Source organism: Pelodiscus sinensis, chromosome 31 (assembly GCF_052426305.1).
Source record: "Pelodiscus sinensis isolate ZL-2025 chromosome 31, ASM5242630v1, whole genome shotgun sequence".
Taxonomy (NCBI): domain Eukaryota; kingdom Metazoa; phylum Chordata; order Testudines; family Trionychidae; genus Pelodiscus; species Pelodiscus sinensis.
This window is the reverse complement of record NC_143082.1, coordinates 6,053,106-6,079,188: the sequence shown is the minus strand read 5'-3', so window position 1 is coordinate 6,079,188 and position 26,083 is coordinate 6,053,106. Positions and strand designations below refer to the sequence as shown.

General features: G+C 64.6%; 1 protein-coding gene across 4 annotated transcripts in view; it reads left to right on the top strand.

The window, feature by feature from the left end:
- PKN1 (protein kinase N1) overlaps positions 1 to 26,083 on the top strand; it is a 55,493-nt gene that overhangs the window by 19,513 nt on the left and 9,897 nt on the right. For 3 of the 4 annotated variants that reach the window (XM_075902233.2, XM_089774825.1, XM_075902232.2), the window contains 10 exons: positions 8,699 to 8,996; positions 13,786 to 13,931; positions 16,783 to 16,912; positions 20,402 to 20,547; positions 21,668 to 21,881; positions 22,920 to 23,120; positions 24,168 to 24,277; positions 24,912 to 25,055; positions 25,341 to 25,416; positions 25,705 to 25,864. In XM_075902233.2, coding sequence (XP_075758348.2) covers positions 8,699 to 8,996; positions 13,786 to 13,931; positions 16,783 to 16,912; positions 20,402 to 20,547; positions 21,668 to 21,881; positions 22,920 to 23,120; positions 24,168 to 24,277; positions 24,912 to 25,055; positions 25,341 to 25,416; positions 25,705 to 25,864 — 1,625 coding nt within the window. Of the gene's footprint in view, positions 1 to 7,041; positions 7,198 to 8,698; positions 8,997 to 13,785; positions 13,932 to 16,782; positions 16,913 to 20,401; positions 20,548 to 21,667; positions 21,882 to 22,919; positions 23,121 to 24,167; positions 24,278 to 24,911; positions 25,056 to 25,340; positions 25,417 to 25,704; positions 25,865 to 26,083 lie in introns of those variants that run through there. The other variant, XM_075902231.2, reaches the window with a different exon arrangement.

Below are 26,083 nucleotides of genomic sequence, written 5' to 3'. Positions count from 1 at the left end.
CTGTGAGTGTGGGGATCGTAGGCCCAGCCCGTGGGGGGTTGTGGGGCTCAGTCATCGAGCTGCTTCCCTCTGTGTGATTGGGGGCAGGGGACACAAGTGTCCGTCACTGGCCCCTGGTGGCTCTGGTGCCCCTGGCACAGGCTGTGGGGGACACTGAGGCAACGCTGGAGCGGCAGACAGGGCTCTGGGGCAGGAGCCAGACCTGCTTGGGAAATGCCAGGCTTGGCACACGGCCAGTTGGCTGCTCTCTGCTCCGCTCAGCCGGCTGAGTCGGAGGCCGAGTTGTCACGGGTGTTACCGAGGGGCCCCAGCTGAAACCGGGGCCCGTTGTGCCAGGGGCTGTCCAGACCCAGTGAGAGGCAGTCCCTGCCCTGGAGAACTGAGTGAATAGCCAGAGAGGAGAGGAAACTGAGGCACAGAGCAGCGTGGGCATTTGCGGTGGATAGAACCCAGGGTTCTGGCTCCTAACAGTCCCCCCCCCCCCCCCGTTGCTAATGCACGAGACCCCACTCCTCTCTCCGTGCCAGGGGTAGGACTCAGGAGTCCTGGCTCCTAACCCGCCCCCAAGCTAACACTACAGACCCCACGCCTCTCCCCGCACTGGGGGTAGGACCCAGGAGTCCTGCGGCGCCCTCACTCCAGCACCTCTGCTCTGGCCTTGCACCATGTTCCCCATTCCCCGCCTCCGCCCTCCTGGCCTGTAAGACAGCAACAGCTGCAGCCCTGGGGGGGGTGCTCCCTTGGCCGTGCAGGGGGACCCCAGCACTGCTGAGTCGGGACTCCTGGCAGCACCATGCAGGCAGGGGACAGCTGTTCCCACCCTTCCCCCCCAGGAGATCCAGGCCTCCAACCCGGATCCCAGCGCTGCAGCTGCCAAGGGGAGGTTGACTGGCAGGGCACAGTGGGGTCTACATCTTGGTGCAGTTTCTGGGCTGGATTCTCAGCTGGTGAATCAGCAGCGAGAGACCCAATGATGGGGCAGCAGCGCAGCCAGTGCTGTGCCCTTTCTACCCACCGGGGATCTGGCCCAGCTCTGGGTCTGGGATGCTGCTTTGCATACAACTGCCCGGCCTGCCCCTCCCCGCGAGCCAGTGCTGGTTAATATTCCCTTTTCATTTCTCCCCCAGCACAAGGAGAGAGCCTCTGCCCCACCCCTGGCCCAGGCCTCTGCTGCTATTTAAAGAACCAGGGCAGCTAATCCAGCCTGGATCCAACATCCTCCCTCTGTCCCACCCAAGGGAACAACTTGCCCACTCCTGCCCCTCCCTTTCCCCGGGCTACGTGCCCCTCCTTGCCCTGCTCCGTTGTCACAGTGCACCGCGGATCCGGGTCCTGTAGCGTTGATGTGCGGGCCGTGCTGGAGCCAGGCCTCGTGCTAGGCGCTGTACGGCCCGATGGGTTCGGCTCCGGCAGCTCTGCTCCCAGTCGGGCTCCGGAGTGAACAGGGCACTGGGAGCCTGCGGGCTTTGGAGAAGCTGGTTCTGCCGGGAGCTGGACAAGGCAGGGGGCTGGGTGTGAGGCTAGATTAGCTGCACTGTTGCTTTAAATAACATCAAAGGAGCCGTCCGGGCTGCTAGTGGGGTCAAGATGAGACATTCCAGGGGTGGCCCCCACCCCGGGCCAGGGCAGGATCTGCGCTCATCAGCGAGGTTCGCACGTGCAGCGTTGTTCTGGCTGCATCACCCGGGGCTGCTGCTGCGCTTCACATACGAGCAAGTGTTCAGCCGCGGTAGATGCGCTACGTCGCTTCCAGGTCTGAGCAGGGGAACTGCTGCAAGTGACGGGAGTTTACCCCCAGCCTGTGTCTCCACGAGAGTCAGTGCTTGGGGCACGGTTGTTCCTGGACACCAGGTGTCAGGACAGAGCTGAGCTCTGGGGTTCCCTGCCTGCTCTTGTGCCTGCCTCTGCCCCAGGACTGCGGCAGCTCCAATTAGCTAGTTACACTGAGGGTCTCCCAAGCGCTTCCTTAAGAGGAAGTCTCCCCATGGGGTCCAGCCCACTTCTGCCACTCAGCAGAGGGGGTGACAACACTTATCCTTTCTTCATTAGCCCTGCCCAGATACAAACCAGGTACCAACCCTGCTGGCAGGAAGCCAGGCTCTCACCATTGTGCTGATGGGGAAACTGAGGCACGGAGGGGCAGTGACTTGCCCCAGGTCATCCAGCGAGTCAGCGGCAGAGCCAGTCCTGGAACCCTGGGCCCTCGAGGAGCAACTGGCTCCTTTTGAATCTGAGCCAGCGGGGCTCTCGGCCTCACGTTAGCTGCTGCTGTAGGATTCCCCTGACTGTTTGCTGCCACGTCCCTGCCCCTCGGCCCTGCATCTCTCTGGGCAGCGCCCCAGCACTGAGACGAGCAGAGCAGCCCAGCGAGGCGGCTTGGGCAGAAGGTGCATTGGGCAGCGACGGTCCTTGGAGAACGAGGTGTCTGCAAAAGGGAACTGGGCTGGGGGGCCCGCCAAGGGCAGGGAAAGTGCCTCCGAACCCGTCGCTTCTCTTTTCACTCCCTTGGAAGAGCTGCCTCTCCCCAGCCACTGGGGCTGAGCCGGCCTCCGTCCTGCCCCGGAGACCGGGCGCCTCTGCCAAAGCCTGAACTCCCCGAGCGAGGTCCCCCCGCCTTGGCCGACCTGGGGAGGAGCTTATTGCAACAGCCAGGCGGGACCCTGGGGGATGGAGGATTCCCCACTGCAAGCCCAGCAAGGTGGGTCCCTCCCCCCCCCCCCCGGCTCTGCACTGGGGCCAGCACTGACCATGAGGGGACAGCACCCTGCTGAGCTCCTGCCCCACAGCGCCCCCTGCTGAGCCCCTGCCCTACTCCCTGCCCCACAGCGCCCCCTGCTGAGCCTCTGCCCTGCTCCCTGCAGCACAGCGCCCCCTGCTGAGCCCCTCCCTGCGCACTGTGCCCCCTGCTGAGCTCCTGCCCAGCTCTCTGCCCCATAGCGCCCTCTGCTGAGCCCCTACCCCACTGTGCCCCCTGCTAAGCCCCTGCCCTACTCTCTGCCCCATAGCGCCCCCTGCTGAGCCCCTGCCCTACTCTCTGCCTCATAGCGCCCCCTGCTGAGCCCCGCCCTGCTCCCTGCCCACTGTGCCCCCTGCTGAGCTCCTGCCCAGCTCTCTGCCCCATAGCGCCCTCTGCTGAGCCCCTACCCCACTGTGCCCCCTGCTAAGCCCCTGCCCTACTCTCTGCCCCATAGCGCCCCCTGCTGAGCCCCTGCCCTGCTCTCTGCCCCATAGCGCCCCCTGCTGAGCCCCTGCCCCACTGCACCCCCTGCTAAGCCCCTGCCTTACTCTCTGCCCCATAGCGCCCCTGCTGAGCCCCTGCCCTGCTCCCTGCAGCACAGCGCCCCCTACAGAGCCCCTGCCCTACTCCCTGCCCCACAGCACCCTGAGCTGATCCCCCGCCCTGCTCTCTGCAGCACAGAGCCCCCTGCTGAGCCCCATCCCTGTCCTACAGCACTCCCTTCTGAGCCCCCACTCTGCTCTCTGCTGGGCTCCCCACATGGCTTCCTGCAGCATAGCACCCCCTGCTTAGTCCCTGCCCTGCCCTGTGCCCCACAGCACCCCCTGCTGAACTCCCACCCTGCCCCCTACCCCACAGCACCCCCTGCTGAACTCCCACCCTGCCCCCTACCCCACAGCACCCCCTGCTGAACCCCTGCCCTGCTGAGCCCCCGCCCTGCTCCCTGCACAAAGGACCCCCCAGTGCCTCACCGGGCCAGCACTGCCTGTCGGGAAGCCCTGAGTCAGCCGCTCTCGCTTCCTGCAGCCGGAGATCTCCTGACCAGGGGTTGACCCTGTGATCTGGGCACATGCCAACGCTGGGTGGAGCTGTCCAGCCAGCTCCCTTGGATGCTGCGGGTGCCGTTCCCTGGGAGCTCCATCCCTTCGCCCTGTGTAGTGCTGGAGCAGCGCACGGGGTCGCCTCCTGCTCCTGCGTGTCCCTGACAGCCAGGGGCTGGGCCCGGTCCAGGCTGCTGGCCCTAGGCCTGTTGGCCTTCCCAGGAGCCGCCAGATTTGGGAGAGACTCCGGCTTCTTCCGGTGACTCACTTCAGCCTAGTCTGCACTGGGATCCGCCTCACATGGAGACAGCCCCATGCAGACCCCGGGCACAGGGGGCAGAGCTGGCTCCTTGCCCTAGGGCAGAGCCTGGCTTTGCCAGCTAGTGTATGTGGCATCCACACCCAGTGGTGCTGGAACAGTGTTTGGGGGGAAGGAGTTGATCTGTGCCCCCACCTTACCCCAACTGAGCATCTCACTGCCCCAGGCTGGGGCCACAGCTGGGGGTGGCTGCAGAGCCTTGGGGGGGCTGACGGTTGGGGCCACGGGGCCTATAGCAGAGCCCCCAGGCCCTGGTAGCAGAGCTAGAACCCCCTGGAGTTGGTGGCTGGGACCCCAGAGGTCAGGGGGACCCCTGGACATGGGCTGATAGCTGGGCTGTAGGCATGGGGTGCAAAACTGGAGGGACACCAGGAGCTGCAACTGAGGCCAGTCCCTGGGGCAGAATGGCCCCTGCCCCCTTTACTGGTTCTGAGTCTCTGCGGTTCTGGTTCTCTTGCAGTTGTTTGGTCGTGTGCTGGGACCTGGCCTAGCCTGGGCAAAGCAGCTTTGCCTGGGTCCGGGCTGGGTGGGAGACCTTGAGTCAGTGTTGGCCCCCCTGTACCACTAGGGGGGCGCTGCGGGTGGGAGTTCAGCCAGGGCTGCTTTCTTGCCTTCCAGTCTGTGCTGGCCCCAATGCCCCACCATGACAGGGGGTGCTGTGCTGCAGGGGGGGGTGGGCAGCTCAAGGGGGGTTCCCCAGAGGGACACTAGGGGGCGCTGTGCTGCAGGGGGGGGTGGGCAGCTCAAGAGGGGTTCCCCAGAGGGACACTAGGGGGCGCTGTGCTGCAGGGGGGGGTGGGCAGCTCAAGAGGGGTTCCCCAGAGGGACACTAGGGGGCGCTGTGCTGCAGGGGTGGGGTGGGCAGCTCAAGGGGGGTTCCCCAGAGGGACACTAGGGGGCGCTGTGCTGCAGGGGGGGTTGGGCAGCTCAAGGGGGGTTCCCAGAGGGACCCCAGGGGGCGCTGTGCTGCAGGGGGGGGTGGGCAGCTCAAGGGGGGTTCCCCAGAGGGACACCAGGGGGCGCTGTGCTGCAGGGGGGGGTTGGGCAGCTCAAGGGGGGTTCCCCAGAGGGACACCAGGGGGCGCTGTGCTGCAGGGGTGGGGTGGGCAGCTCAAGGGGGGTTCCCCAGAGGGACACCAGGGGGCGCTGTGCTGCAGGGGTGGGGTGGGCAGCTCAAGGGGGGTTCCCCAGAGGGACACCAGGGGGCGCTGTGCTGCAGGGGTGGGTTGGGCAGCTCAAGGGGGGTTCCCCAGAGGGACACTAGGGGGCGCTGTGCTGCAGGGGGGGTTGGGCAGCTCAAGGGGGGTTCCCCAGAGGGACCCCAGGGGGCGCTGTGCTGCAGGGGGGGTTGGGCAGCTCAAGGGGGGTTCCCCAGAGGGACACTAGGGGGCGCTGTGCTGCAGGGGTGGGTTGGGCAGCTCAAGGGGGGTTCCCCAGAGGGACACTAGGGGGCGCTGTGCTGCAGGGGGGGTTGGGCAGCTCAAGGGGGGTTCCCCAGAGGGACACTAGGGGGTGCTGTGCTGCAGGGGGGGTTGGGCAGCTCAAGGGGGGTTCCCCAGAGGGACACTAGGGGGCGCTGTGCTGCAGGGGTGGGTTGGGCAGCTCAAGGGGGGTTCCCCAGAGGGACCCCAGGGGGCGCTGTGCTGCAGGGGTGGGTTGGGCAGCTCAAGGGGGGTTCCCCAGAGGGACACCAGGGGGCGCTGTGCTGCAGGGGGGGTTGGGCAGCTCAAGGGGGGTTCCCTAGAGGGACACCAGGGGGCGCTGTGCTGCAGGGGGGGGTTGGGCAGCTCAAGGGGGGTTCCCAGAGGGACCCCAGGGGGCGCTGTGCTGCAGGGGTGGGTTGGGCAGCTCAAGGGGGGTTCCCCAGAGGGACACCAGGGGGCGCTGTGCTGCAGGGGTGGGTTGGGCAGCTCAAGGGGGGTTCCCCAGAGGGACACCAGGGGGCGCTGTGCTGCAGGGGGGGGTTGGGCAGCTCAAGGGGGGTTCCCCAGAGGGACACCAGGGGGCGCTGTGCTGCGGGGGGGGGTTGGGCAGCTCAAGGGGGGTTCCCCAGAGGGACACCAGGGGGCACTGTGCTGCAGGGGGGGGGTTGGGCAGCTCAAGGGGGGTTCCCCAGAGGGACACCAGGGGGCGCTGTGCTGCTGGGAGTGGGGGCAGGGGCTCAGGTCACCCAGCGGCTCTGGGAATGGAACCCGGGTGTCCTGCCTTCCAGCTCAGTGCCCATTGCTGAGCCCACGCCTTGTTTACTGGGGCCTGTCAGAAGCTCCGGGGTGGGGACTGGGCAGCACGTTACCCAATCTGACCCCTCCCCACACTCAGCACCCCCCAGAACTCTGGTAGCAGGAGGGAGCAGGGTGGTCGCACAGGGGAGGATGCTGCCCCTCCCACACCGTGCGGGCGCCGGCCCTGCTCCGGGTCAATGGCAGGAGAAAGCTGCCTGCCCCGGGGCAGCTCAGGGCTGGTGAGTCTCGAGTACTGAGTTGATGAGGGTGAAGAGAGAGTGCCCCCCACCAGCCTCTGGGGATCCCTCACCTGGTGCTGAGATGCAGCCACCTCTGGGGTGGGGCGCAGGGGCTGTTCAGCAGACATCCATGTATGAACGTCCCAGTTTTGGGGCCTGGAGGCTCTGCCCTGGGGTGTTTTTAGGGGGAGCTTGGCCCCTGTCAGGGGGCCCAGTGTGCAGCATTTGGGGGCAGCAGCGCCAGGGCGTGTGGTTTGGGATGACTCAAGAGATGGTCTGGGAAGCTTCTGGGGGGTGGGGGTGTATGGTCCCTGGAGATTGGAGCACAGGGGGTCTCCCTGGGGGCATGTGCGAGTCAGCCCCAAGCTCAGCCTGGCTCTGGGGGGCTCTCACTCCCGTTAACCCCTTGGGCCCAGGCCGGGCGGGGGCGGGTCCAGCAGCGCTCGGGTGGCGGGAGGCAGTGCTGTGAGGTGCAGGAAGGGGAAGTGGTTTTGTGATATGGTGGGGGGGGCTAGACTCCGAACAACAGGAGGGGGGTGTCGCCCAGCTCAGACCCAAGGACGGACAGGGCCTGGCCTGGCCTGGATCCCCCCGGGCCAGGATGTCGGAGTCAGACTCCTGCTCTGAGCAAGATCTGGAGGTACCTGGCTGGGTGGGGGCCCCACGGGGATGTGAATTGCCCCAGCCCGCTGCTCCGGCACAGTGGAGACAGGGACGGTGGCCCAGCCATGGCAAAGGGCCGGTGGGGTTGGGGGGGGACTCACAGGGAGGGCTGGTGCTGCCTGCAGAGACTGGGGGGCGCAGGGGAATCAGCTGGTCCTAGAGCTCTGCATGGCAGGGCGCTGGGCGGGCCTGAGAACCGGGGTGGGGCTGGTGCACCATGCAGGGGGCAGAGTACGTTTCCTTCCCCGCCATGGCTGCTGCTGCGCCAGCTGCCTGCAAGCTGCCGAGGGGGAGGGGCAGAGAGGAAGGGACGGTTCAACTCCCATCTAGGCCCCCCTGACATCTTCTAGCCAGGCCCCCTCCCCCGAGCCAGGGCGGCTCCCCGGGGTGACGTTAACCAAGGCGCCTCGTCCCGGGGGTGCGGGCGTTGGAAATCTGCCAGGCCTGCAAGGGGAGCCGGGAGCTCATGGGGCTCCCTGGGAACATCCTGGAGGCAGATTTCCAGCCCCCCCGGACTCCTCCCCAGAGATCCTGGCCCAGCCCGGAGTGTGGGGATGCTGGTGCTGTCCTCATTCAGTAGGGCCCCCGTTGGGATCACCCCGCCCCAGTGCCCCGTCATGGTGCCAGAGGCTGCTCCGAGCCCGACAGGCATCGCCCTGCTCCCATTGGGCCAGGCACTGCCAACCCGACTGGGATTCCCCCTCCTCCTCCCTGGGGAAGAGACCCGGGTTGGTCTCCCAGTTCCCGGATGGGGGAGCCGAGGCCCAGGGCTGCTGTGGCTGGATCTCGTGCCCGCTGGGCTCTAGGATGAGTGGCCAAGCATGCCCCAGCTGGGGCACTTCGGGGCTGAGCGCTGGGAGTGCGGCCCGTCTGTAGAGGAGCCAGTCAGCCCCCAAGCTCCCTGCCCTCCGTGAGCTCAGCAGCCCATGAGGGTCTGACCAGGGACAGATGCACCCAGATCAGCCCCAAACCACCAGCCCTGCCTGCTGGGCACAGAGGGCCAGCCCCTTGCACTCTTCCGGTGTGCCAGCTTGATGGGGTGGCTGCATCACGTTCGCTTCTCCGGCTGAGCCCTGTCCAGGAACCCCTAGCCCCTTTCCCAGCCAGGGCAGGGGGCTAGGATGGGGGAGTCCATCCGCATGGGGGGAAGTGAGGGGTCAGTGCGCCAGCAGAGGCATGGTTCAGGAGAGGCAGGTGGGGGGCCAGCGAAGGAGCTGTAGGGGCAGTTGTAAAGGTGGCTGTCAAGGGGCTGTTGGGGGGCAGCTATAGAGGGGGGTGGCAGAGAGGGACTAGTGGGGAGCACCAAGGGGGCTGGCAGGAGGCCTCTGAGGATGTGGGTGGCAGGGAGGAGGCCGGCAGGGGGTAGCCGAGGAGGAGGGCCCGAGGGGGCAGCTGAGGAGGAGGTTGGCGCGGGGCAGCGGAGGAGGCGGGCAGGGCTGGGCGCTGCAGGGCCCCCTCACCTGCTCTCTCCCCTGCAGGGCGAGCAGGTCTGGTCGGTGCTGGAGCAGCTGGCCTTGGAGCCCAGCCCCGACCTGGCGGCCAGCAGCGTGCAGCAGCGGCTGGACGAGGAGAAGGAGCGGATCCGGCGCGAGATCCGCAAGGAGCTGAAGATTAAGGAGGGGGCGGAGAACCTGCGCCGGGCCACCACCGACCGCCGCAACCTGGCCAGCGTGGAGAGCCTGCTGCGCGGCTCCGACCGCAAACTGCACCAGCTGCACTGCCAGCTGCAGCACCTGGACGCCCACATCATGGTCAAGGAGCCGGAGGAGAGTGGAGGTCAGGGGGCGGGAGACGGGGGGCGGTGCTGGGCGGGCAGGGAGCAGGGTTCACTGCTGGCGGACCCCAGTGGGGTCACACGGGGCAAGGAGGGGGATCCATGCCAGTGGACCCAGCCTGGCGGCTCAGGGCTCCGTGCGCTAGGGGGTCTTGAGATGCTGCTAGCTCAGGGCTGTCCGTCCTGGAGGACAGAGGTGCCTGGGGCTGGGACAGACAGACTCCCAGAGGGGTGCCTGGGGCGGGGCACTGCTCTTCCTCCTGTGCTGCAATGCAAGAAGCAGAAAGGGAGCCACAAGGCAGCAGGTGCTAAATAGCACCCAGACGAGTCTCCATCAGCCCTGGCAGCAGTAACCAGCGGAACTCCTCGCCACTAGGTCTTGGTGAGGCCAAGAGTTAGGCAGAATTCAAACAGGCGGCGGGTGGGGGAAGGGGGGTTGTCTGGGGTCTGGGGTGGGAAAGGAGGCTCTGAACACCCACAGAGTGGGCAAGGAGCCCCCACTCTGGGTTCTGGGGTCAGAGTGTCAGTGCTCGTGCCAAGAGGCAGCTCTTCATCCAACTCGCCAGCTGTCGGGGCAGGAGGGCCCAGCCCTGGGAGTGGATTCCTCCCTCTTTGGTGGTAGCAGGCAGCCTCCACCCTCAGAGACTGGATACCGGGGGAGGTGGGCCCATAGAACTGCTCTGCCATGGGGATCCGGGCTGCACGGCAGAGCTGGCCCCACGGAGGGCTGGGGGCAGTGCAGGCCCTGGGGCTCACAGACCCAGCTCCCTCCTCCCCACGCAGCCGGGGTGTCCTCTCGGTGCCAGGCCTGCGCCTGGGCTGTACCACAGGCTGGGATTTCACAACAGGAAGCCGCCATGCGGCACCTGCTCCAGCAGCGAATTGCAGCGCGAGCTGGGGAGTCCGAGGCAGGAAACTACTCGGCTGCTTCCTCTAGCGAGATAGAAAAACAAAAGCTCCAGCGCTGCCCGGCCTGGCCCAGCCCAGCAGCCCCCCACCCGCGAAAGGCCCCTGCTACATTGGGGCTGCATCGGCCTCCAGCCGCGTGGGGGGGTGCGGCTCGTGACTGGGGCATGGGGTTGGGGGGCAGCCTGGGGAGGAAGGCCAGGCGGGGCCAGGAAGGGGGCTGCATTACACAAGGATACACGCGCGTGCTCTGAGGGCCAGCAGGGGGCAGCAGCCAGAGCAGTGGCGGGTACAGAGAAAGGGGGAGGGGCGCTGTCCTTGTGGGGGTCCCCTCTAGAGCACCCAGCCAGGGGAGGCATTTCCAGAGCGAGTAACAGAAAGAGCCAAACCCCTGCCCCTGCGTGAACGGGGCCTTGACCCCCGCTCAGAGCCAGGCCCTGCACTTTGGGGGCCCCGCGGTGACTGTCCCAACCATCCTATGGACAGGATGCCCCCCCATAGTGATGTTAGCCCGTGGGGCCCTGGACAGCCTGGGGGATTACCCGGGGGCCGAGTGTGGGGCAGCAGCAAGGGTCAATCTGCTTCACCGGGGCGGCTGGAATTGGAGTGACTCCGGCTCGGGGGACAAAGCAGAGCAGGCTGGGGCTGAGTCACTTCACTTTCCACCACTGTAGGGCCGGGTGGAGTTGCTTGGGGAAGGGGTGCAGTGGGGGCAAGAGGGGGCAGAGCAAGGGCAAGAAGAGGTGTAGCAGGGGTGGGGCATGGTGGAAGGGGAGTTGGGGGCAAGGTGGGGCAGAGCAGGGGCAGGAAAAGGCAGGGGCAGGGCCTGCAGTGGGGGGGGGGGTCCCTGGACCCCGCACCCCTCCAGGGACGGCCCTGTGGACCAGTCACATGGTAAAGCACAGAATTTCCAGTCAGCTGTTGGAATGTGCCAGGCCCAGCAGTTTGTTCCACAAAGTGGAGGAAGTAACCGTGGGTGTGTGGGGCGGGGGGGACAGTGCGGGATTTGGACCCGCAGGCAGGAATCTGAAGGCCAGTTGGGCGAAAGCGGCCAGGAAATGACAGATTTGGTGACTCTAAGGAAAGGGAGGAACAAGAGCCGCGGAATAAGAACAATCGGGAGAAACTCTCCGGATGGAGAAGAGCTGGCGGGGTGTCAGAGACACTATTAAAGGCACAATCGCCAACAATCCTGAGGCAAAGGACAGGGAGAGGCCAAGATGGCTCCATCGCAGGCCCTCTCTACTGATTTGAGAAGCAAAAAAAAAACCTACAAAAAGAGAAACCTAGGCAGATTGCTTGGGAGGAGAACAAAAGTGCAGCACAAGCACCCAGGAGAGCCCTCAGACAGGCTCAGGTACAGAATGAATTACACCGAACAAGGGACATAAAAGACAGCCAGAAGAGATCCTTTAAATCCATTAAAGGCAGGAGAAAGATGAAGGAAAGTGCATGTCTGCTATTCAGCGGGGAAGAGGAGCTGACAAGGGACGGCGTCAAGCAAGCTGGGGATTTAATGCCTCTTTTGCTTCAGTCTTCACTAAAAAGATTAATGGGGATCAGATACTCAGCACGTCTGGGCGACAAGGGGGGACGGACAGGAGGCAAACTAGGGAGCGATCAGGTTAGAGAATAGCTAGGTGAGTTAGATGGAGTCAAGGCAGCAGGGCCCAATGAAGTGTGTCCTACTTAGGGAACGAGCGGCACCAATCTCACAGCCATTAGCAATTATCTGTGAGCGCTGCTGGAGGGCGGGCGAGGTCTCAGAGGACCAGAGAAGGGCAAACGTCTGTCCTGTCCATAGGGGAGCACAGAGGACTGAGAAGTGCTAGACTGATTTGACTGGTGAGAGAGGCCCTGAAACAAAGTATTAACCATCGGTTTGTGAGTGCCCAGGGCACAGTAGGGTTAAGGGGGATTTGTCACCAAGAAGTCGTGCCAGGCCAACCTAACTTCCCTCTCTGTTGGGTCGCTGGTTGTGGGATGGGGGAAGCGGTAGCTGTGGTAGGGTTTGATTTTAGTTGGGCTTCTGGGGCAGGAGTCCCACATGAGATTCTCACAGGCAAACAGGGAAGTGCGGGTCCGCAGCGTGGGCACCCAAGTGGGTAGAATTCCACCCTCAGAGAGCAGCTCTCGCTGGTTTGCTGCCCGACGGGAGGGCGTGTCCAGGGGTCCCTCGGGGATCAGCCCCGGGCCCAGTTCTAGTCCGTACTCTCAGCGGTGACTTGGATAACGGAGCGGAGAGGGCGCTACAAAGCTTGAGGCTGAGGCCGGGCGGGGAGGGGCTGCTAGCGCTCTGGGATTCAAAACAACCTTGACAGACTGGAGCACCGGCCTGCAATGCACAAGCTGGAATTCAGAACAGTTCAGGGCAAAGCCCTTCACTCAGGCCGGGAAATCAAACGCGCCGTCAGAGAATGGCAGCGGCTGGGCAGGCACTCGTGGTGCCGGGGAGGGTCTGGGGCAGCTGCCGATCACAGACGGATTATGAGTCACCAGCGCCAGGCAGCATGGAAGAGGCTGACCTCAGTCCGGGTGGATTAACGGGCATCGTGTAGACGCCCCGGGAGGTGAGGGTCCCGCTCTGCTCGGGCTGGCGAGGCCCTGGCTGGAGTCCCGTGTCCAGTGGCGGGCGCCGCGCTTAGGGAAGACGTGGACACGTTGGAGAGAGGCACAAAAATGATCCAAGGTTTCGCAAACGGGGCCTAGATCTGGGCAGGGTGGGTCTGAGGACGGACGCCCGAGGGGAGCTGAGAACGGTCTCCCGGCACGTGCTGGGCTCTTACCAAGAGGATGGGGCTTAGCTGGCCTCCACGTCCACAGGGGTAGGACAAGACACAACAGGGCTCATCTGCAGCAAGGGAGATTCCGGCTGGATATTAGGCAAAGCTTTTTAACTCCAGGGGGAGCTGGGCTCTGGGACGGGCCAAGCACAGGCAGTGGGTATAACAGGCCAGAGAGGCCTTTTATCAAGGAGGGTTTGGGGGCTCGGTGTGCAGGGGCAGGGGCAGGGGCAGGGCTTTGGGTGGAGGGGGGGGTCACACGCCACCCATGTGATTGCAGGCAGTTGTGGAATTGCCCCTGTAAAGACAGGTTGGGCCAATCCTGTCAGGGCTGGGCCAGGCGGGTTTCTTGGGGTCCCTTCTAGCCCGACAGTTCTGTGATTCTGTGACTCCCTGCCTGGTGCCAAAGTGCAGCCACCTCTGGGGTGCCAGGTGCAGGGGTCAGCCCAGGCACAGGCGGGATTTGACTCGCTCTGCCCAAGGAGATGTGTTAGGTGCATTGACCCAAGTGAAGGGGAGAAACCTCCTATCAGTTCCCACAACTTCTCCCCCACGAGGCAGATCCTGGGGCTTCCCTCCCCCACACCTGCGGGGTAAAGGCGTCGGTAAGCCCTGGGTTCAAATCCAGCCCTAGCCAGTGCTCCAGCTCCCCCAAATAGCATATGGTTGGGGACCCCAGAGCTGGGATGGGGGGAGCTGCAGCTAGGGACTGAGGAGCACTGGCAGCGCTGGGCTGGGCTAGCAGGGCCACGAAGGGTCAGGAGTGAGGGGTGGAGGTGGGAGGGAGCTGTCACCTGGGTGCAGACCCTGTTTGGGCTGGACCAGGCAGCTGCCCTTGTTACCCGGCTGCTGTCTCTGAAATGACCCAGCGAGGCCGGGATGGAGCCCAGCCCCAGCGGGGACAGTGGAGGGCAGGTTGGTGTGAGTGCCCCTCCCCTCCTCAGCCAGGGGGCATGACCCTCCAGCAGGGATTAGACCCCTCAGCTCTGCTGATGCCCCTCAATCCCGACCTGCAGCCCCCTGCTAGCCCTGCCCTGAGCCCCTCTGAGTGCTGGGGGGCACCCCCTGCCAGGCACCACTGACCCCCGCTCGCCGTTCACAGACACCCCCCAGTCACCCAACAGCCTGAGCCGCTCGGCTGCCAACAAGCACCGCCTGGCCGGGCTGGAGAAGCAGCTGAACATCGAGCTGAAGGTGAAGCAGGGAGCAGAGAACATGATCCAGATGTACGCCAACGGCTCCACCAAGGTGAGGGGGCCCCTCTCCCCTGCCTGGCCACTGGCTCCCCACCTCTCCCTCATCTCTAGACTTCTCCCCTCCCCTGCCCCTGCCTTTCTGCACCTGGCCCCTCAAGCCGCTTCCTCCTCCTGCCTCTCCAGCCCCCCAAGGTCCTCCTTCCTCCTGGCCTCCTTTTGCCCTCTGCCCCCCAACTCCCACCTCCCCGCTCACGCCTCTGCATCTTCCCCTCCCCCCACATCCTCCTCCCCCGCTGCTGGTTCAATTCACCCCCTTCCCCTTCCTCCACCCTGGCCGTGGGACCAAATTCCCAAATTCCCCACCCCGCAAGCAGGGAAAGAAACAGGCAGGGCAGGAGGGGAGAAGACGGCTAGTGCCCCCCCCCCAGCTTCTGCTCAGCCCATCTGCTGGCGGTCGGAGTGGGGGGGGATAGTTGCAGGGCCATGAAGGCAGAGTTCATTATAGCAGCAGGCGTAGAGTTAACCATCCTGCCCCTCCCCCGCAACCACCCCAGGTCACGACCCCCAGCCACATGCAGTTCCTGGGGGACCATGGCTCATTGGGGGTGGGGCACCTGGGAACAGCCCCCCCACAAGCCCCAGAGCCCCTCCCCTGCACTCCTTAGTGCCCCCCAGGTCTGCCTCTGAGCCCCTCCCTCACCTCTGTCCCTTCCCTTTTCTAGGCCCCTCTCCCCACCCTGCCCTGGGTCTGCCCCCCAGCTCCTCCCCCACTTTCCTGGCTCTCTACCAGCCCTTCCCCCTCCTTCTGTGTATCTCTCACAGCAGTTATCAGCCACCCTATCGCTCGCATTCTCCAGGGCAGGGGTGGGGAACCTACGGCCCCGGCTTACTGTGATCTGGCCCACAGCCCCACCCCTGCAGCGGGGAAAGCTGGCTCTGCCTGCCCCCCCCCCTCCGCCCAGGGCTGGAGCACACATGGAACCCCAGCACCCCACGCTGAGTGTAAGCGAGGTGAATGTGTCTTTTTTTCTAACTTGTGCGTGACCCCCCTACTGATATTTCTGTGGGTCATTGGCGCCCCACCCTATAAAGGTTCCCTATCCCTGATCTAGGGGCACCCGCCTGTCCCCATTTCTAGGGCCACCGACCCACCCTTGCCCTTCTGTGGGCTCAGGGGTAGCCTCCCGCTCGGAGGGGTCTATCAGCGAAAGAGCCTTGTGCAGGAATATCCGTAACCTCTGTAAACCATCAGCAGGCCCATGCTGAGCATACACGGCTCACCACGCCCAGTGAGACAGCTGGACTTTGCTTGCTGGCCCCTCAGGGTCAGGTCCACGGGGGGGCTCCAGTTTCTGCCCAGTGTCATTGGCACAGGGCAGAGGTCTGGCAGCTCTGATCTGGGGGCTGTGTCTGGAGTTGGTTCCCAAAGAACTTCCTCTTGGACCCCAGTTTATAGTAGGGATGTTATGGACTAGTCGACAGGAGAGTCCACTAGTTGCTCCCCCCTCCCTTGCTGCCTCGATCAGATAGAGGCAGCAAGCAGGGTGCAAGGGAGGGGTACTTCAAAGCAGCAGCACCACGAGGCGCCTGGGGTCAGCTAGGCTCCCCAGCTGACTCTGGGCTCCGTGCAGTGCTAGGCTTGGGATCAGCTGTATGGCGCTGCCCCTTTGAAACGCCGTGGCGGCATTTCAAAGGGGCAGAGCTGCCCTATCCACTAATGGAATAGTCAATGCAAAAATGCATCGACTATTCGATTAGTGAAATACCCTTAGCAGCCTTAGTGCATAGAGGGAAACTCCAGTCCTCCTTCGCTCTGCTTTAACCAGATCTTTGACTAGAATTTTACTCCCCACCTTATGGTATTGTGAGGTGGGTCTCTAACAGCCCCCACCCCCCTTTACACCCAGGGAGGTGGATTCTGCAGCAGGCAGAAGCCCTTAAGGAACCCTGCAGAGCTCCCTCAGTCGCGGCACAGGGAAGTGGAGACCATGAGGGTGGAACAAGGAAGGAGAGAGGCTTTCACAAGCCCATCCAGAGGCGGTTCCTTGTCAGACACAGTGCGGCCCCACCAAGCTCTCCTCCCCCATCCTAAGCTCTGCTGCTTTCTCTGCTGATTCTAGTGCCACTGCAGCAGGGTCCCCTCTTGGCCACCTGGGATCACGCTCTTTGAATGAATGCGAGTTGCTGCTGCTCAGCTAATGGCTGCTGCTCCTTCCATCTGGCTGCAGACCAAGGCCGAAGGCTTTAGGCCAGGGGTGGGGAACCTCAGGCCCGGGGGCCGGATGCCGCCCCTGGCTTGCCTGGATCCAACCCCCCAAGGATCAGGGCCCCTGCTGTAGGTCTGGAGCACACGAAATCTACGAGGCTGGGCCCCCCTTGGCACTAGTGGTTTTTGCTTCTCACTTGTGAACAGCCCCCGACTGATTTCTCTGTGGGTCAGCAACCCCTGACCCAGAAGAGGTTCCCCAGCCCTGCATTAGCGTTTATAATATGGCTACAGAAAAAGGCTTTATCCTTACAGCCCCCGGCCCAGCCCCAGCTGCGTCCCCATTGCAGGGGCCACACCCACACTCCGCTGCTCTGGCACAGAACCCAGCGAGGGACGCTCAAGGACTGACAAACTATTTAAAGGGACGCTGCCCTGTTCCCACCCCGGGCCTCAGTTTCCCCCGAACCTTGTGGCTCTGGCAGGAAGAGAGAAAGTGCAGCTGATGCCTCCACTCCCAGTGGGGTGAGGGGACCCCACTCCCTGGCCCACCCAGCCGTTGGGGGACGAGAGGTGTTTGCCCCACAAGGACTGGGCTGGGACAGGGAGTTGCTCCTGATCTGAGGGATCGGACCCCCCAACCTGCTCTGGGCTCAGCAGCCCCCCCGCCAACTGCTCTGCCTGTCCCCCTCCCCAGGACCGGAAGCTGCTGCAGACGGCCCAGCAGATGCTACAAGACAGCAAGACCAAAATCAACATCATCCGCATGCAGATCCGCAGAGCTGCGCAGGCCGACGCGGTGCCGCCCGACGGGGAGGACGGACAAGGTGGGAGGGGATCCAGGATGGGGAGCCATGGGGCACTGGGCAATGGGGGTGACAAGAAGGGGCAGCGGGGTGGGGGCTGCAGTGATGTCCATAAGCTCCTGCTGTAGATACTTATGCTGCCCAAACTCCCACAATCCTCTGGTCCCCATGGCACTGCTCGCTACACCCAGCCCCCACCACACTGCCCTCCCCCCACTACCCAGGGAGCGGGGACATGCCCCAGTGCATCACAGTCCCATCCACAGCCCTGGTACAAGGAGCTCATCTGTGTGACCCTGTAAACAAGCACACACCCATCCTTATGCACGCCTGTACACAGACATACACCTGCCCCTGTGCACGCCTGTACACAGACAGACACCTACCCCTGTGCACGCCTGTACACAGACAGACACCTACCCCTGTGCACGCCTGTACACAGACATACACCTACCCTTGTGCACGCCTGTACATAGACATACACCAGCCCCTGTGCACGCCTGTACATAGACATACACCTGCCCCTGTGCACGCCTGTACGCAGACATACACCTGCCCTTGTGCACGCCTGTACACAGACATACACCTGCCCCTGTGCACGCCTGTACGCAGACATACACCAGCCCCTGTGCACGCCTGTACGCAGACATACACCTGCCCCTGTGCACGCCTGTACACAGACATACACCTGCCCCTGTGCACGCCTGTACACAGACATACACCTACCCTTGTGCACGCCTGTACATAGACATACACCTGCCCCTGTGCATGCCTGTACACAGACAGACACCTACCCCTGTGCACGCCTGTACATAGACATACACCAGCCCCTGTGCACGCCTGTACGCAGACATACACCAGCCCCTGTGCACGCCTGTACATAGACATACACCAGCCCCTGTGCACGCCTGTACACAGACATACACCTACCCTTGTACACGCCTGTACATAGACATACACCTGCCCCTGTGCATGCCTGTACACAGACAGACACCTACCCCTGTGCACGCCTGTACACAGACATACACCTACCCTTGTGCACGCCTGTACGCAGACATACACCAGCCCCTGTGCACGCCTGTACATAGACATACACCAGCCCCTGTGCACGCCTGTATATAGACATACACCTGCCCCTGTGCATGCCTGTACACAGACATACACCTGCCCCTGTGCACGCCTGTACGCAGACATACACCTGCCCCTGTGCACGCCTGTAAGCAGACATACACCTGCCCCTGTGCACGCCTGTACATAGACATACACCTGCCCCTGTGCACGCCTGTACGCAGACATACACCTGCCCCTGTGCACGCCTGTACGCAGACATACACCTGCCCCTGTGCACGCCTGTACGCAGACATACACCAGCCCCTGTGCACGCCTGTAAGCAGACATACACCTGCCCCTGTGCACGCCTGTACGCAGACATACACCTACCCTTGTGCACGCCTGTACACAGACAGACACCTACCCCTGTGCACGCCTGTACACAGACATACACCTACCCTTGTGCACGCCTGTACATAGACATACACCAGCCCCTGTGCACGCCTGTACGCAGACATACACCAGCCCCTGTGCATGCCTGTACGCAGACATACACCTGCCCCTGTGCACGCCTGTACGCAGACATACACCTGCCCCTGTGCACGCCTGTACGCAGACATACACCAGCCCCTGTGCACGCCTGTACGCAGACATACACCAGCCCCTGTGCACGCCTGTACGCAGACATACACCTGCCCCTGTGCACGCCTGTACGCAGACATACACCTGCCCCTGTGCACGCCTGTACGCAGACATACACCTGCCCCTGTGCACGCCTGTACGCAGACATACACCTACCCTTGTGCACGCCTGTACGCAGACATACACCTGCCCCTGTGCACGCCTGTACGCAGACATACACCTACCCTTGTGCACGCCTGTACACAGACAGACACCTACCCCTGTGCACGCCTGTACACAGACATACACCTACCCTTGTGCACGCCTGTACATAGACATACACCAGCCCCTGTGCACGCCTGTACGCAGACATACACCAGCCCCTGTGCATGCCTGTACGCAGACATACACCAGCCCCTGTGCACGCCTGTACGCAGACATACACCTGCCCCTGTGCACGCCTGTACGCAGACATACACCTACCCTTGTGCACGCCTGTACGCAGACATACACCTGCCCCTGTGCACGCCTGTACGCAGACATACACCAGCCCCTGTGCACGCCTGTACACAGACATACACCTGCCCCTGTGCACGCCTGTACGCAGACATACACCTGCCCCTGTGCACGCCTGTACGCAGACATACACCGGCCCCTGTGCACGCCTGTACGCAGATATACACCTGCCCCTGTGCACGCCTGTACGCAGACATACACCGGCCCCTGTGCACGCCTGTACGCAGATATACACCTGCCCCTGTGCACGCCTGTACGCAGACATACACCAGCCCCTGTGCACGCCTGTACGCAGACATACACCTGCCCCTGTGCATGCCTGTACACAGACATACACCTGCCCCTGTGCACGCCTGTACTCAGGCACACACCCATCCTTATGCACACCTGTACACACCCATACACAGGCACACGCCCATCCTTACACACGCCTGTACACAGACACACACACATCCCTGGCCACACCCGTACATGGGTATACAATCACCCCTGCACAAACCCATACACAGGCACACACCTGCCCCTTTGCACACCTGTACACAGACACGCCAACCCCTGTGCACATGCATGTGTCCTTGCACACTGTCTCGCCCACACCCCACCATTTTGCATGCATGCACATGGACACAGAAACAGCCCTACACACACCTTCCCTCCACGCCCTGTGTGACTCAGGTCATGGGGGTGGCTGGCAGGAACAGCTCAGGTTACCTATAGGCATCAGGTTCTGCCAGTGATACCGCACCCCTACCCCAGCCTCTGTGTGTGTGTGTGTGTGTGTGTGATTTGACCTTGCTTGCAGGGCACACGCATGCACACGTGAGCCCACAGAGATACAGTTGCTCCTGCAGGCTGGTGGAGTCGCACATGTTTTGTGACTCCTGACCCATGGGAAGCGAGGGGCTCTTTGTGTGCACATGTGTGTCTGTGTGAGTGTGCACGGGATGTGTGCCTGTGTGTGTATAGGTGTGCATGTGGCTTTATATGTGGGGGCAGTTATCTGTGTGTAGTACATAGACCTATGTGTGCGTGTACAGGCTCAGTACATGTGTGTGCACCTACACATGTGTGTGTTTGCCCCCACACTGGCATGTCCTGCCCCCCACACTGCGGGGGGCTGCTCTCTGAGGGGCTGGGGGATGGGACCCTGGAGCCACATCCGCTCAGGGGTTTTTTTTGTCCAGCGAAGCTGCCCTTGGCTCCCCTCAGCCCAGCCACAGGGTGGGGGGGCAGGGATGCCCCTGGTGCTGCTGCCGTGCTCCCCTGCGCCTAGCAGAGGGCTCCCCGGCCAGGGCGGGGGTCTGACCCAGCACTGCCCCCCAGGGAATGCAGACCTGAGCTGCACAGAGCTGCGCATCGAGGAGCTGCGCCATCACTTCCGCGTGGAGCACGCCGTGTCCGAGGGGGCCAAGAACGTGCTGCGCCTGCTGAGCTCCGCCAAGACGCCGGACCGCAGGGCCATCGCTGAGGTACTGCCCCTCCCCCCCCGCAGGGCCATCGCTGAGGTACTGCCCCTCCCCCCCCGCAGGGCCATCGCCGAGGTACTGCCCCTCCCCCCCCCGCAGGGCCATTGCCGAGGTACTGCCCCTCCCCCCCCCGCAGGGCCATTGCCGAGGTACTGCCCCTCCCCCCCCGCAGGGCCATCGCCGAGGTACTGCCCCTCCCCCCCCCCGCAGGGCCATTGCCGAGGTACTGCCCCTCCCCCCCCGCAGGGCCATCGCCGAGGTACTGCCCCTCCCCCCCCCCGCAGGGCCATCGCCGAGGTACTGCCCCTCCCCCCCCGCAGGGCCATCGCCGAGGTACTGCCCCTCCCCCCCCCGCAGGGCCATCGCCGAGGTACTGCCCCTCCCCCCCCGCAGGGCCATCGCCGAGGTACTGCCCCTCCCCCCCGCAGGGCCATCGCCGAGGTACTGCCCCTCCCCCCCGCAGGGCCATCGCCGAGGTACTGCCCCTCCCCCCCCGCAGGGCCATCGCCGAGGTACTGCCCCTCCCCCCCTGCAGGGCCATCGCCGAGGTACTGCCCCTCCCCCCCCGCAGGGCCATCGCCGAGGTACTGCCCCTCCCCCCCCGCAGGGCCATCGCCGTGGTACTGCCCCTCCCCCCTGCAGGGCCATCACCGAGGTACTGCCCCTCCCCCCCCCCCGCAGGGCCATCGCCGTGGTACTGCCCCTCCCCCCTGCAGGGCCATCGCCAGGTACTGCCCCTCCCCCCCTGCAGGGCCATCGCCGAGGTACTGCCCCTCCCCCCTGCAGGGCCATCACCGTGGTACTGCCCCTCCCCCCTGCAGGGCCATCACCGTGGTACTGCCCCTCCCCCCCGCAGGGCCATCGCCGTGGTACTGCCCCTCCCCCCTGCAGGGCCATCACCGAGGTACTGCCCCTCCCCCCACAGGACCATCACTAAGGTTCTGCCCCTCCCCCGGCAGGGTCACAAGGACGGGGTGCCAGGGCTGCAAGCAGCGGGGTATCCGCCGAGCAGGGGGCATTGGGAGGGGGTGTCGGCAGGGCCGGGGTACCTGGGGGGCCACGGGGCAGTGCGAGTGCACGTGGGCCCGGGGTCTCGGGGCTGTACCATGCTGGGTGCTTGCAGGCCCAGGCGAAGCTGACCGAGTCGAACCAGAAGCTGGACCTGCTGCGCCTGGCTCTGGAGCGGCGCGTGGGGGAGCTGCCCGAGGAGCACCCCAAGGGCTGCATCATCAAGGAGGAGCTGATCATGGCCACCTCCTCCACCTTCAGCACCCGCCACAGCTCCCCCTACCAGCACAACCAGTACAGCACGCTCTGCAAGCCCTCGCCCCTCACAGGTACCCCGCCTGGGCACCCCCAGGCCGCTGCGGCAACCCCCCCGTATCCACCGCCTGGGTAGCACCCCCGGGCCGCTGCGGCAACCCCCCCGTATCCACCGCCTGGGCACCCCCAGACCGCTGCAGCAACCCCCCCATATCCACCACCTGGGCACCCCCAGGCCGCTGTGGCAACCCCCCCGTACCCACCGCCTGGGCACCCCCAGACCACTGCAGCAACCCCCCCATATCCACTGCCTGGGCACCCCCAGGCCGCTGCAGCAACCCCCCCGTACCCACCGCCTGGGCACCCCCAGGCCACTGCGGCAACCCCCCTATATCCACCGCCTGGGCACCCCCAGGCCGCTGCAGCAACCCTCCCGTACCCACCACCTGGGCACCCCCAGGCCACTGCGGCAACCCCCCCATATCCACCGCCTGGGCACCCCCAGGCCGCTGCAGCAACCCCCCCGTACCCACCACCTGGGCACCCCCAGGCCGCTGCGGCAACCCCCCCGTATCCACCACCTGGGCACCCCCAGGCCACTGCGGCAACCCCCCCGTATCCACCACCTGGGCACCCCCAGGCCGCTGCGGCAACCCCCCCGTACCCACCACCTGGGCACCCCCGGGCCGCTGCGGCAACCCCCCCGTACCCTCCACCTGGGCACCCCCAAGCCGCTGCGGCAACCCCCCCGTACCCTCCACCTGGGCACCCCCAGGCCGCTGCGGCAACCCCCCCGTACCCACCACCTGGGCAGTGCCCCCTAATGCCCCACAGGTACCAGTCCCTGGAAACCCCCCAGGGAACAGCAAGTTGGTGAGAAAACTGGAATAGAACCCAGGAGTCCTGACTTTCAGCCCCCTCCCCACCCTCCCATGCTCTAACCACTAGCTCCCTCTCCCCTCCCGGGCTGCAGGAGCACCCTGGATCCAAGCTCCCAACCTCCCTCCCCCAGCTCTAAGCACTAGCCCCCACTCCCATCCCAGAGCTGGGGATAGAGCCCAGCGCTCCAGGCTCCCTAGCCCCCAGCTCTAACCCCCACCCCCCTGCCCCAGGGATGCTGGAGGTGCAGCTGTTGGGCTGCAGCGGCCTGCTGGAGTCAGTGCCTGGCCGGACCCGCGGCGCTACCATCTCGCTGCCCTGTAACAGCCCTGGCGAGGCGCGTCCCTCCTTCATGAGCCGCAGCGGGCGGGGTCTCTACAGCCGCAGTGGCAGTGTGAGCGGCCGGACCCCCCTCAAGTCTGAGGACGTCAGCAGTGAGTGAGCTGGGCACCTCCAGGGAGGGCGGGGGCGTTGTGCTGCAGGGGAGGGGAGGGGAGGGGATCCTGTAGGATTGCTGCAGAGAGGGAGGGGATCTGGGGGGGGGGGAGTTGTGTTGCTGAGAGGATCAGGGGGACTGGATTGGGGGTGTTGTAAGGATGGGGAGGCGATCCGGGGGTGCTGTGTGGGGTTCAGAGAAGTGGGGGGTTGCTGCAGAGAGGATCAGGGGGACTGGATTGGGGGTGTTGTAGGGATGGGGAGGCGATCCGGGGGTGCTGTGTGGGGTTCAGAGAAGTGGGGGGTTGCTGCAGAGAGGATCAGAGGGACTGGATTGGGGGTGTTGTAGGGACGGGGAGGCGATCTGGGGGTGCTGTGTGGGGTTCAGAGAAGTGGGGGGTTGCTGCAGAGAGGATCAGGGGGACTGGATTGGGGGTGTTGTAGGGACGGGGAGGCGATCTGAGGGTGCTGTGTGGGGTTCAGGGGAGTGTGGGGGTTGCTGCAGAGAGGATCAGGGGACTGGATGTGGGGTGTTGTAGGGACGGGGAGGCAATCCGGGGGTGCTGTCTGTGTGGGGTTCGGGGGAGAGGATGGTTCAGACATTGTCTCTGCCTAGGCACAAGCGTGGCCAGAGCTGGAGGGTGGCTGTTGACGGGTGAGACCTGGTTGTAAGGAGCTGTCGGGGGCATTGGCACTCTTAGCCGGGCTGGTTCGGCAGCAGAGCCGCGCTACAGCCAGCACTTGTCACCCCTCTGCCAGGGCCCAGGGGAGAGAAATCATGATGTGGGGCTTGGAGAGTCTCTCAATGGAATTAATTTATTGAGGCTGCCTCAGTCCTGGGGCAGAGGTGGGCACAACAGCATGCAGGGCGTTCCGCTTGCAGCCGCTCCCCTGGTCAACAGCACCCCCTGGTGGCTACTGGTGTAACCACCGTCACAGTGGTGGCCACTGCGTGCTGGGGCTGCCCCGAATGCTCAGCAGCTGACAGGGCCGGTTGCGGGCGGGAGATGGGTTGGCAGCCCGGTGATGCGCCCTTCTCCTGGCAGACGAGGTGAGCGCCGTGCTGAAGCTGGATAACGCAGTGGTGGGGCAGACGGCTTGGAAGCCTGTGGGCCAGCAAGCCTGGAACCAGACCTTCGCCCTGGAGCTGGAGAGGGTGAGTGTGGGGAGACATGAGGGCTGGGTCAAAGGAGCCTCTCTGAGGCAGGTGGAGCTCGGACTAGAACTGGGGAGTCCTGGCCCACAGCATCTCCCCCGCTCGGCCCAGCTCCCTTCTGAACCAGGGAGAGAACCCAGGATCCTGGCTCCCAGCCCCTGCCTAGTTGTTGCGGGGCCCCTACTGCCAGTCCAGCCCCAGTGACAGAGCCGAGCTGAGCTTCCTGTGCTCAGCTGCCTCATCCCCCTGGATCCTGCGGGTACAACTGCGTCGGGGACCCAGACCCAGTTCTACTTCCAGGATTGTCACACTCTGCAGTGTGGACGGGCCCAGCCCAGAGTTGGGTGGGGCACAGCCAGCTCCTGTCCAGCCGTAACCGGGGTGTAATCGCCTCTGCCCCCCACGACACTCCGGCAACAGAAACAGCTACAGGAAAGGGTTCCAAAGGCCCCATGTCGGCAGGAGGAGTGTTTATACTGGAACCTAATGACGATCCCAGTGTTTTGCCGCTGGGCATTTTAGCCCAAATATCCAGCAGGGATGGGGGGCTCCAGTACTGCCTTGTGCCCCCTGCTGTCCCATAGCCCTGCCTGGGACCCCGGGGGCTTCTCTCACCCCTGGCTCTGCCCCCCAGGCGCGGGAGCTGGAGATCTCGGTGTACTGGCGGGATTACCGCAGCCTCTGTGCCTTGAAGCACCTCAAGCTGGAGGATTTCCTTGACAACCAGCGCCACGAGATCCACCTGGACCTGGAGCCCCAAGGAACCCTGTTGGCTGAGGTGACGCCCGGGGAGGCGGGATCAGGATCATGAAGGGGGAGCTGGCCCCAGGGGATGGATGGGGGAGGGAGGCCCTGGCCCTGGGAGGAGTGGGAATGAAGAGCAGGTTGGCGGGGAGAGGGGACGTAAGCAGACCCAAGGGGAAAGGGGAGAGCAGCCCGGGGGGGGAGAAGGGAACAAGGGGATAGTGGGGGGAAGGGGAGCAGACCTGAGGAGGGTGCCTTGACCTCACCCTACCCTGGCCCCCCCAGGACACCCCCTCAGCTCGGTCTCCTGCCCCCCCAGGTGACCTTCTTCGACCCCGTGATCGAGCGCATCCCCAAGCTCCAGAGGCAGAAGAAAATTTTCTCCAAGCAGCAAGGTGCCCACGCCCGGGAGGGACGCGCCCCATATGCAGGGCCCAGGGTCAGCGCCCCCGGGGCCTCCTGCCTGAACCCGCAGTCCAGCGATATGGCCAGGCACCAGTGCCAGCCTGTGCTCCCCTCCTCACTTGGGGACTGATGCTGGGCTGCCCTATCTCCCCGCCCCCAGCCAGGGGGCAGGCTCTGGGCACTGCAGTCTCCAGGCATCCCCAGCCCTACAGCAGACCTGGGGGTCGCTGAGGGTATAGGGGGAGGGACCAGTTCCACCATGACCTTTGACCCCCCAGGTAAGGCCTTCCTGCGCGCCCGTCAGATGAACATCGACATCGCCACGTGGGTGCGGCTGCTGCGGCGCGTCCTGCCTGCTGCCAGCTCCACCGGCGCCTACAGCCCCTCAGCCCACGTGCCCGCCGGGCCCAGCTCTGAGGCCCGCCACAGCCTGACCGGGTGAGTGCCCGGGGGGGCTGGAGCTCACCACGCCTGGCCTGGGGATGGGGGGTGGGGCAGGGTCCCCAGGGGCAAGCCCCACACCCCGGCGGGGTGGCCATGCCATCCCCTTGATGGGCATGGGGTGGTGGGGCAGGGGCCCAGATGCCCCCAGAGGCGAGGGGCTTCCTCACCCTGCCCAGCTGTGGAGGGGGGCAGGGAGCGGATCACGAGGAGCAG